We start from the raw sequence: 12,536 nt of genomic DNA, 5'->3' as shown, positions 1-12,536 counted from the left end.
GTGATAGGTTTTGCGTTTCATTCTGAAAAAATGTGAAAGTTTGGCAAAAGTTTGTAAAAATTCTTCATTTTCCAAATTTGAAATGTTCTGCTTTCCAGACAGGAAGTAAAACTACCCAAAAAGCTTGATAATTAACATTTACGGAATATCTGCTTTATGTTGGGATGATATTTTATGCATCCTCTCATTTTTCTCGGATGTTATGAGGCGCAGAACTTTAGGTGCCATTTTTCTCATTTTCATGAAAATCCCCAAAACTCACATTTTGAGGGACAACTCAGCTTCCAAGTGACTTTGAAAGGCCTAAATAATAGTAAAACACCATAAATTACCCCACTATAGAAACTTCACCCCTCAACGTATGTAAAACAACTTCTATTAAGTCCATTAACCCTTTAAGTGTTTCACATGGGTTAAAACAATATGGACCTGCGATTTAGAAACTTTTGAATACTTCTGTATGGGTGCACGACCGAGTATAGAATGAATGGAGGCGCCATTCACAGCAGATTTGTATTGTCACATTGTACGACCTATACATTTTTTTTTTTTTATATTTTATTTTTTTGGGTGTAATGTGAACACATGAGGCTTATATACGGGATGAGATAGAATGTATAGATAATTCATTTTGGGAGTCTAAGGAGATTTTATTAACTATTTCAAGGGAGACACAAACAAAATCATCAATTTTTATTTTGGATTTTTAGCATTTTTTTTTCCCCCGCTCACCGTAATGTAAAAATAATATTTTATCTTTATTCTCTGGTTCACTACGATTGTGGTGATGCCTCATTTTATATAGTTTTTCTTATCTTTGCTCAATTTTCCTGAGCAAAAACAATATTGGAGAAAATCGCATTGTTACTATTGTCAACTTTTTAGGGCCGTAACCTCTGTATTTTTCTGTTGTCAGATCTGGTTGAGGGCTTATTTTTTTTGGGAAAAGAGTTCTTCTTTTCGGTCGTACCATATTAGGAAATATAACTTTTTTTGATCAGTTTTTAGAACATTTCTAGTGATGGTGTTTGATGAAAAATTGTATGTTACGGGAAGTTTTTCGAGGATTTTTTTTTTTTACGTTGTTCACTGAGCGGGTTCAATATAGATTTATTGTACAGATTGATACGGACGCGATGATACCAAATATGTATGTGTTTTTGTGGTTTATATACTTTATTTGCATTTTATGCTTAACTGGGGAGATTATGGGACTTGTATCTTATTTAATTATATTATAAAATGACTTAAATTTTTTTTTTTCCTCGCTTTTTTACATTTTCTACTTCTTAGTTTGAACAAGCGATCATCCGATCGCTTGTTCAAGCCCTTACACTGCAATACACTTGTATTGCAGTGTATAATGTAAGTAACAGAGCATGCTGAGTTACATACAGCTGGGTCCTGCCAGGAGGCGGAACCCGGCGGGGAGAGAAGCCGGAAGCCTCGGGCTGCGGCAGGAGGGATTGGATCCCCCGGTAAGCACTCTGTGCATGACTTGCACGCTGCGGTCATGCTTGACCGGGTGTTATGGCCGGGTCTGGGCTGTGATATCACAGCCTGACACCGGCACTTGCAGAACCTGATGTCCTGAAGAAGTACCCTTAATGACTGCTGTAAAAAGCCGATACGGCGGTCATTAAGGGGTTAAGGAAAAATTCTCTCTGACAGGATGTGTAGAGTTTACATATCATCAGATGCACAACTTCATGATATCAAGGTTGGAAGACCTCTCGAGGGAAGCATGGACACAGCTTTCAAATCATTATTGGCCACAGTGCATAGCACTCGCAACATCACCATATTGTATGCAGACATTAAAAAACACATGCTGAAAGGGATATAAGGCAAGATGGGGAAGTGTTGGGTCCGATGATTCCTAGACAGGGAGGTCTATGAAGTACTCGTGCGAGTGTGGGCCAGAGCCAGAAAATGTGTGATAAGCGAGTAATGTTGTAAGAGACATACTTTAGGATAATGCACCATGCATACTATGGCTTCAATCTACCCAGAATGCCTGATAAACCAGATAGATTGATAGCCTGCCCAAAGTGTAAGTTGCCTAACACAGACATGTGCCATGGATTATGGTCATGTCATTGTATACTGGAATCCTTAGAAACCACCTAAGGTTTCACTGGAATAAAAACCTACCCTTATACCCACTGCTCTTAATTGTTCATTTAGCAGAGGGGATGACAAGCAAGAGGAGATACCCCTGGTTAGACTAGACATCCATGCTCTTACTAGTGGCCAAGAGATGCATTATGAACCACTGGATACAGGAATCCTCACCAACAATTATCTGAGGTGGTTGCTTTAGTAAAAAAAAAAAAAAACCTGATCAGATTAGACAGACTAGAAACGTTTAGACACAATGACACACAAAGGGATTTTTCAGTAAATGGAAGCAATTTATTATTACGCGTATCAACAGACAAAAGTTAAGTGGTAGTAACCCCTTTCAGATTCACAACCTGGTATAATACTGGAGTCCTGAAAGTGACACTGGGTGAGCTACAACTCTGAAGGCTACAGTGGGAAAGTGGTGTACAGTAGTTATCATTCCTACATCCTCCAGCAAATCGGACAGCAGGTCATCAGAAAGGTTGAAGAAACAACCCGAACCGCCATGTGCTAGTGAACTAAACTTCTGGATGTCAGAAAACTGGATAAAGTAACTCCTTGCATAAAATATACCTGTACCTTGCCAAAAAATGCAAACATTTTATTGTTGTATGTATTTTATTTTAATAATCAAATAAAATGTTAAAAAAGGGGTTCAGGAGAAGGGTCAAGGATAAAAGAGAGAAACCCGATGAAGAGTTTAGCTGTCCCAATCAAAACCTCAATACCAGGCTTCTAGTGAATGATGAGCTTTGTTGTCCCATTTCTTCCCATCCTGGAAAACTATCTCAGGAAGCAAATGGGTTTTGGACATTATTCAAGGTGGAATAATGTTTGACTTCATCTCCTCACCGCACAGGGTACATGGTTACAAGGATATCTTCCCTATCGACAAGAGGTATTGTGCTAAGTACCATTGGATGGAGAAGGTTAGTTTTATTCTACACTTTTTTTTTTTCTTTTTCTTTTTTCATGGTTTCTCTTCTGGATAAAATTACACCCCTCTTTCAAAATGTTGTTTAATTTGTCATCCTGACACAGTATAGGTAAATTCTTTTTAATTCTATATACAATTTGGGTATAATCCTTACTGTACTTTTGTGGAAATGGTGACACTGTGTCGCGGGTGCACCCGTGCCTGCTGCCGCAGTCCCCGCTCCCCCTGCCCTCACCTACCTCTCCTGACTCCGGCCTGTACGCTGGCTCCCAGCGTGTAGGCCACATGCTTCTTCCCTGCAGTTGCGCTCTCCCGCCACTAGGAGGGGGGGCGGCGCGGACTTCTCCCAGCCTTAAAGGGCCAGCGTCCTCCTTATTGGCTCTGGCATTCCCGGCTCGGCTATATACCCTGGCGACTCCCAGCATCCCCTGCCGGATCTTCATGTCTTGTTACTGAAGAGAAAGTCCTCTGTGTTCCTGAGCGTTTCTATACGCCTCAGTGTGTTCAGTGATTCCAGTGTTCCGTGGTGATCTTGGTGTCCTGTGGCGGTTTTGGTGTCTGGTGGCGGTCCTGGTATCCTGTGGCGGTCTGGTAATCCAGTAGCCTTCCGCGGTCCTGTGGTGCTGCCATCCAAGGTCCTGCCTGCCCTGTGTCCCTACCTTGGCTGCCACCGCGGGCCTAGTCTCTTAAAAGTGTTTCACCATCAGGATCGGGCTACCAGCAGTGCAGAGGTTGCTCAGGAATGGCAGCAGGCAGGTGTGAGTGTATCTGCACGCACTGTGAGGCGGAGACTCTTGGAGCAAGGCCGGGTGTCAAGGAGGGCAGCAAAGAAGCCACTTCTCTCCAGAAAAAACATCAGGGACAGACTGATATTCTGCAAAAGGTACAGGGAGTGGACTGCTGAGGACTGGGGTAAAGTCATTTTCTCTGATGAATCCCCTTTCTGATTGTTTGGAACATATAAAAAAACAGCTTGTTCGGAGAAGACAAGGTGAGCGATAGCACCAGTCTTGTATCATGCCAACTGTAAAGCATCCTGCAACCATTCATGTGTGGGGTTGCTTCTCAGCCAAGGGAATCGGCTCTCTCACAGTCTTGCCTAAAACACATCCATGAATACAGAATGGTACCAGAATGTCCTCCAAGAGCAACTTCTCCCAACTGTCCAAGAGCAGTTTGGTGATCAACAATGCCTTTTCCAGCATGATGGAGCACCTTGCCATAAAGCAAAGGTGATAACTGAATGGCTCAGGGAACAAAACATAGAGATTTTGGGTCCATGGCCTGGAAACTTAATCCCATTGAGAACTTGTGGTCAATCATCAAGAGACAGGTGGACAAACAAAAACCAACAAATTGTTACAAAATGCAAGCATTGATTGTGCAAGAATACACTATCAGTCAGGATTTGGTCCAGAAGTTGATTGAGAGCTGCCAGGGAGAATTGCAGAGGTCCTGAAGAATAAGGGTCATCAATGCAAATATAAACTCATTCTAACTGTCAATAAAAGCTTTTGTTACTCATAATATGATTGCACTTGTATTTCTGTATGTGATTAAAACATCTGACAAACGCACATAAAAACCAGAGGGCAACAGATCATGTGAAAATATAATATTTGTGTCATTCTCAAAACTTCTGGCCATGACTGTACTTTGCATGGCCCAGAAAGATGGAGTCCAGCCTTTCATTGCATCCATGTACTAACATGACGTTTTTTTTTAATGTACGAACGCCTGCCGTTTGAGCGATTCTAAACCTATCTTTTAGTGGTTCTATTGACAGGCGAGACATTTTTAGGGGGTGCAGAGGATGTGGTCACAACTGGGCATAAGAGTCTTAGGGGCCCATAAGGAGTCCTTTTCCCATATAAGAAGACTAGTACTATAGACCCATTATACATCATAGTGAGGGGTCTGGATACAACTAGTGACGTACATAGAATATATTGGGCGTATAGGTTGGACATCTGACATATCTGCCGGCCTAAACAACCTTCTCCAACCACACAGTGTAATCCATGAGGGCAGCTTGTCCTATTGTAAAGTATTTGGCGTCAGTTACAGCTTGGAGTATTTCATGAGACATGATGATGTTCATAGTGACAGGAGCAGGGAGTTCAGCAGCACAGAGTATTTCAGCAGTGCACTACTCTTGTAGTGTCAGCTCCCACGTTTCAGATCGCGGCTCCACCTCATGTTGCAGGCCCTCCCCACTGACGCAGCCGCCTCGCTCCTCGCAGTCCTGCGCTCGGTGCACCTGCCGGAGGCTGCGGACCCAGGGCCCCTTACTGCGAGCAGCAGGATACGGTAAGTAACCCTCCACTGCAGATATACGGTCATGGTGAGGATGCTCTGCGCGTACATCCCCTCCCCATCCTTTGTCGCTGCGCCCAGAGGTTGCCCGGTGTGTCGCACTGTCAGGGCAGTTCCCTCCCTCATCCCTGACTCCTCCGCTGTCACAGCCACAAGACAATGAAGCTCCTGCGACACAAGATACAAGTCTGGGCAGGTAAAACATCACCGCTGAGCCCTCAGCACCGAATAGTCTGTCTGCAGCGTGAGGGGGTTGTCGGGAAAACAGACACAAAGAGTAATTACGTCACAGCGGTTAATACACACATATAGAGTGGGTGGTCATATGACGTCACTGTTACTGGAGAGCATCTGCAACAGGCAGCTTCAGTCTCCAATTTATTCTAGGTAGGTCATTAATTATGTCTGTGATATTAGAAGTATGTGGTGGAGAGGTAAGAGGTAGGTGATGATGATCTGTTGGGGCTATTATGGTATTGGGATATGTTATTGGAGGTTGTATGTAGAAGAGGGTCATATAACGGTGAAGTATTAGGGTGTGGTAGAGAGGTAGGTGGTGATAATGTTGGGTTATGAGTAACAGCATGTAGTAGAGAGGTAGGTGCTATAGATGTTGGGTTATTGGGTTAGAAGAACCTGGCACAGAGGTAGGTGACTTGTTAAAGTAAAACTATGTGGTGGAGATGGAGAGGTAGGTGATGAAGACACTTTTGGTATATGCGTAAACATATTTGATGGAGAGGAAGGTAATTATAAAATGTTTAGTTCTAGGAGTAGTATGTGATGGAGAGAGGAGGGAGGTGGTGATGTAACTATATTGGGTTTATAAGGAGCTGTATATGATATAAGAGGTAGGTGATAATATGTTGGGTTGTTAGAGGTAGGAGTATATGTTATAGAAGTAGGCGATTAAGTTTTGAAGTTATTGGTAGATTTATGTGGTTAATAGGAAAATTATGTGTTAGGAGCTATAAGGGTAGTAGTATGTGGCAGATAGGTAGGTGATGATGACTTGTAGGGGTTATAAAGTTACTGGTAAGTGGTGGAGAGGTAGGCAATGGTGACATTTTAGGTTAATAGATTACTTAGATATAACATGATGGAGTTATTAGAGTAGTAGTATGTGATTGAGGGGTAGGTGATATTGTATTGGGTCTATTAGGGTAGTAGTATGTACTGGAGGGGAAGATGATGTATGGGGTAGTATAGTATGTGTTGCAGGGGTAGTTGATGATGATGTATTGGACCTACTAGGTTAGTAGTATGTAACAGGGGGTAGGTGGTGATGATGTATTGGGGTAGAATGTGACATAGAGGTTAGTGATGATGTGTTGGGGTTATTTGAGTAGTAGTATGTAGCGGAGGGGTAGGTGATGATGTTGTATTGGGGTAGTATGTGTCGTAGAGGTTAGTCATGATGATGTGTTGGGGTTATTATGGTAGTAGTATGTAGTGGAGGGGTAGGTGGTGATGATGTATTGGGGTAATAAGTGACATAGAGGTTAGTGATTATGATATGTTGGGGTTATTAGGGTAGTAGTATGTAGCGGAGGGAAAGGTGATGATGTATTGGGGTAGTATGTGACATAGAGGTTAGTGATGATGATGTGTTGGGGTTATTAGGGTAGTAGTATGTAGTGGAGGGGTAGGTGGTGATGATGTATTGGGGTAATAAGTGACATAGAGGTTAGTGATGATGATGTGTTGGGGTTATTAGGGTAGTAGTATGTAGTGGAGGGGTAGGTGGTGATGATGTATTGGGGTAATAAGTGACATAGAGGTTAGTGATTATGATATGTTGGGGTTATTAGGGTAGTAGTATGTAGCGGAGGGGAAGGTGATGATGTATTGGGGTAGTATGTGACATAGAGGTTTGTGATGATGATGTGTTGGGGTTATTAGGGTAGTAGTATGTAGTGGAGGGGAAGGTGATGATGTATTGGGGTAGTATGTGACATAGAGGTTAGTGATTATGATATGTTGGGGTTATTAGGGTAGTAGTATGTAGCGGAGGGGAAGGTGATGATGTATTGGGGTAGTATGTGACATAGAGGTTAGTGATGATGATATGTTGGGGTTATTAGGGTAGTAGTATGTAGCGGAGGAGTAGGTGATGATGTTGTATTGGGGTAGTATGTGCCGTAGAGGCTAGTGATGATGATGTGTTGGGGTTATTCAAGTAGTAGTATGCAGTGGAGGGGTAGGTGATGTATTGCAAGATTAGTATGTAATGTAGAGGTATGTGATGCTGATGTGTTGGGGTTTTTAGGATTGGAGGTGTGTTGTGAAGCGACAGTTGATGGGTTGAATGTGGGATGTGCCAACTAGGAGGAGTCTTGGCAGGATCTCTCTGGGAGTTGGTCTGTGGCTTGGGAGGTGGAGTGTGGGTTCTGCATGCGGATGCTGGAGATGTTTTCCTCCCTGATGTCTCTGTGGCATGGGGAGGAGAGAGGTGAGTGTCCGATTTATCTACTATTGGGGAGGGGACAGGAGAGGTAATCCCATCTCCAGTCAGGAAGTCTGTGTAGTGTGGTGGACACTGTATGGGATAAATTATCCTAGAGCCTTAGACTATTGTATGAAAGGGCTAGAAGACAGGAGCTGCTGCATTCAACCTCATCCTAAAATCAGCAGCTTCACACATCCTAATCTGGGATCAGCGTATCTCACACTTCTCACTGTGACATGGGGAATGAGTCAGCAGCGAGCAACCTGCTGCCCCATTGTCAGCCCAGCAGTGATGCTAACTCCTCGCCTACTGCAACCATTCAGAGTTTAGCTAATGCCAAAATAATGTGAAGCCTGAATGTCAAGTATTAAGTGGTATAGGCCATGCTATGGGCTTGTGTTTGGCCTTTTGGACCATTATGGCCAAAGTCATTGTTGGGCAATTAATCACTTTGTGCCAGGAGGACCTATCTGCTTGCCTGTCAAAGGGGCACCCACAACGCCCCAGCAGTGATATCGGCACAGTTATTCAGATGGAGCTGATATCATAAGAACTTAGGAAAATAATAGTCATTCTCCTGTGCCCTGTTGTTTTGGGTTGTAGCTTTAGATTACTTTAACTGACACTTTAGAAAAGTGCACAGTGACTTCAGATTTTGTCTAGATTTGTTCTGTGTTGATGAATGGAGCTCGGTAGTTACATGACGTAGTCAGAAGGGCCTGGCCCACACAGGATAGCAGAGGGGTGGCAGGGGCTGGAACACTAACTTCAGATTACTGTACCCACATCTAGCACCAGGTTCCACAAATCAATGTCACCTTATGTATAATAGAGAGTCACTAGTTACCAATATATTTCTATATCAGTTCCTTATGGTGCTACATTTTCTGCTTGCTGTCATGAACGGAAACCTCCATTGTTTACTATGATGGTCACATCAAAAACTTCTTTAAAGGGATATTCGTATCTTATACATTGTGGGGCATATGTATCAATCTGTTTATGACACAATTCTGTCGTAATTTGCAGTAAAAGCAGATTAATAAATTTTGTGCAACATAAGATTGTCTAGCTGAACTTTGCACTGGTGCTAAGCATCTGATGGTGAATGATAAATGTTGTGTAGTTTAAAGGAAGTCAAGTTTGTGAAAGCACTTTTGAGCTGAGTTCACTTACAGTTAGGTGTTTTCTTGCTGATAAATGCAGTAATTTTCTTTGACCAGGAAACTGTAGAAGAGGAAAATGAGTTAGAAAAATATTTAAATGAGGCTTGGGCACTCTAGGGTGTAACCCTTAGCGCTCCTGCATCTCCTATCTCTGTACACCTATTCTCTGAATCCCCTTCTCCCCTTCCTTGGGCCGAAAGCCAGTGACATCAGGTGGCACTCGTCATAGTCACCCACAGCCGCACTGACAATCAAATGAGATCCACGACCGCCCATTATCCTCATTGTCGCTGTGACCACGCGAGACTATGCTGAGAGCCGGCTGATGTCACCGACTCTCGCCCTTGGGAAGGGAATTGAGGAGGGGATAATGATAGTAGCTGTGGGGACCCATTTTATGTCTTCTAGGGGTGCTTCAACATGTTCAGGTTTTGAGATGCAGTTTTTGATGTTCAAACCAGGAGTGGAGTGAAAAAAGAGGGGGTGAAGCACCTCTACATTATTTGTTCTCACCCATTATGATGCATTTGGCGCCAGAAACTGCAACAGAAAATTTTAACGTGTGGATGCACCCTAGTAGATAGAAGCCTAATGGAATCTCTGGGCATTGAGAACCTTTTAAGGCTTTGGAGAAGGGGATTGGTTCTAGACCCTGTAATTGCAATGTTGCTCCTACTTTAAGAGAAGCCTTTTGTCCTCCGCCTGTATGTGCAGCTATGGATGACAGTTCAGACATGGATACCGGACAGTTATTTGAGACTGAACACATCACACTTTAGGTCTGCAGAAATATTTAAAACAGAATCTGCCAACATGACGCCAAGTACTGAGGGAATGTAAGGGTGCAAACAGATGGGAGAAACAGAGCGCCAAGGAGAATAATGTGCCAGCACACCATGGGAAAAGGTCATTGTTCTGCTCTCCATCCCAAATGTTTCCACAGTACAATATCTGTCCTGCATGTTATATGACCTTAATAAACTACAGCAGTCTATACTTAACATCAGCCAAACAATTTCATGGTTAAATGGGCAGAATAATAGTCCCCTGACCCCAGCCTTATTTTCTCCTCTATGAGCCTGGATAGGGATAAAAAGCTCCATAGGAGACATTGGAGTCTGGTGGAGATGGATGAGAGCCTGGAAAGAAACAGTGGGGTCTTGGGTGAAAGGTTGCAGCTGATGTTGTACTTGTATCAGTATACTTAACTGGCCCTAAAATGTCACTAATCGCTTTGACGTCCTTCTGTATTTTTGATGGAGACATTTGTCTTTACAGAAAAGTTATAGAATATCTTCATGATTTGTAGGTTTGCTTCTGCCAGAATTAAGCCTTTCTGGGATGAGTGAGCTCCGGTTTCCTGAAGAGAAGCCTCTATTGAGAGGGCAGGACACAGAGATGGTGAGTATTATCTACCTGATCATCTGGAACCTATGTTTAAGTACTGTCAGATCACATAAGACTCATACGAAATACACAGACCTCGCTTTTTTCACCTAAACACCAATCACAGATCTACTGTCCTTACCTACAGAATCCTTACCTATTAGAATCTCAGATCCCTGCCTTGCTTACTCCTGCATCACAGATCCCTTCACAGATCCCCCTTGCCTTTACCTTTACCAAAATTCCCCCACTGTTCTCATCTGCACAGTGAAACAGCGCTGTCTACAGTTGGAGTCTGTTCCTTCTGGGATATACTGGTTTGGTTTTAATCCTGCATCATGTCATAAGGCTTCTTGTAGGTCATGCTTGATGTCAAGGGAGCTGCCTTATAAGGTAGCTAAAAGAGGCGTGGTTTTCATTATCCCACCCTGGAAAACTTTGCATATTTTCCCAGATCTGATAAGAATAAGTACTGGCTTACATGGTGGTCAACTACTAGGTCAAAATTCATAATCCACTGTTGGGCTTTCTAACACATGCTTTTACAAACATTCCTTTATATTGTGAGATGTGTCCATGGTGGTTTTCCATTTGTTGCAAAGGGTAATTCTGCCTACGGAAAATCCTTGGTAAAAAATGCAGTTTGGCTTTGTATCTTCTCTTCAAACTGAAATTTGTTGTTACTCTTATTTGTAAACCCCCCATATTGGATATTACTTGGTATCCATGATTCCTTTCACATTGTTTTACCTCACCTTCCCTTCCCCTCTGATTCTTTTACTGTTATAAAAATCTTAATAAATATAATATGTAAAAAAAAAATGCAGTTTGAACTGACCCTAAAGAAGGTTGAAAAATTAACAGAAAGAAAAGCAATTAAAATCTATATATTGTACACACAAATGATGTTACCATTACGTTACCATTATCTGTTTCTGATGTAATTTTTAACACTATTGCGATGTGAAACTGTAATCTATTCTGTCGTATATGCATTAATAAAGTGTTCTTTGATTTAAAATAATATTAGCAAACTGTACACCATGTATTTGATTACATGAAATCACAGCAGCCTCCATGGAGGATGAAGAGGAGAAGTCCAATGAGGCTGCTGTGAGTTTGTGTGGTCAGATATATACTTGGGGTACTGTTTGCTATTGTTAAGAGGCTAAAGTACCTTAGATGATGTCACTCTGGCCATATGACATGAACTGTGACTAGTAAGGAGGCATAAGACATGGAGAGGATTAGAACTGAGGAGCCGGCCGAGTACGACACGCCCCCCTTTGATGCCAGGTAATATAAGATAAAAGGTATTTTATGTGGATGTAAGCGAAACAATTTAACTAAAAGAAGGGTGTTGGTTAGTTAATAGAGCTCTATAGGAACCTGTCACTGGATTTATATGTGCAAATGTGGTGACAGGTTCCCTTTAAGCAGGGATGCTTCTTCCCCTGATATGTATTTTAATTCTTCACAAATTGTTTCTGCTCTTGAATTTCATCCATCCATCTTATTGTGGACCAGATTTAGAGAGACATCTTATATACAGTAGGGAAAATAAGTACTTGATACAAGGCTGACACAAGCTTCTCTGACAACCATCATAGAAGCTTGAACAGGTAGTTTTACTCCTTGAAAAAAGTCCCATGTCATAGTAGATAAGGTTGGTTAAAAGACCGAGGTCCATCCTTAGACATTAACTCTGGTCCCTGGCACCTAACATCAGGGTTTTTTTCCATATAAAAGAGGAGAATCTAAAATTATTAACTAGAAATATTCATGTTTAGAGGACACTTGTTAGTTTAAAAAAAGTTGTAGCTGCACATAGTAATAAAAAACTGTCCCTAGCCGTCTTCCATGTATCCCAAATTCAAAGCTGCAGAGCAACATACCCACACTGTGGCACTTAGCAGTCCAATCGCCGGCCATATCTTTCACTGGTCTGGCTTATTCATGAGGGGGCCATCCAGGGGGGGCTAGATGCTGGTGGTGACTGTAGCGTACACCAGGCTTGATGCTGCAGTCACTGCCCCCAGGACTGCCCGGTCATGACTAGGCTGTAAGATATGGCCGGCGATCAGACCATGTATTCAGAGCTGCTGTTCGGGCGCCATGTAAACAAACATGGCCGCTGGAGCAGCGCTGGATCCAG

The 12,536-nt window shown here is 42.6% G+C and overlaps 1 protein-coding gene across 6 annotated transcripts in view; it reads left to right on the top strand.

Annotated features, from left to right (window-relative positions):
* Positions 1-5,136: 5,136 nt before the first annotated feature.
* NDRG4 (NDRG family member 4) overlaps positions 5,137-12,536 on the top strand; it is a 66,443-nt gene continuing 59,043 nt past the window's right edge. The window contains exons 1-2 of one of the 6 annotated variants that reach the window (XM_072116956.1): positions 5,137-5,374; positions 10,305-10,396. In XM_072116956.1, coding sequence (XP_071973057.1) covers positions 5,152-5,374; positions 10,305-10,396 — 315 coding nt within the window. In that variant the 5' untranslated portion in view covers positions 5,137-5,151. Of the gene's footprint in view, positions 5,375-5,440; positions 5,577-5,747; positions 5,768-7,759; positions 7,833-10,304; positions 10,397-12,536 lie in introns of those variants that run through there. The other 5 variants (XM_072116955.1, XM_072116958.1, XM_072116959.1 and 2 more) reach the window with 5 other exon arrangements.

Source organism: Engystomops pustulosus, chromosome 7 (assembly GCF_040894005.1).
Source record: "Engystomops pustulosus chromosome 7, aEngPut4.maternal, whole genome shotgun sequence".
Taxonomy (NCBI): Eukaryota; Metazoa; Chordata; class Amphibia; order Anura; family Leptodactylidae; genus Engystomops; species Engystomops pustulosus.
This window is presented reverse-complemented; position numbering and strand designations above follow the sequence as displayed.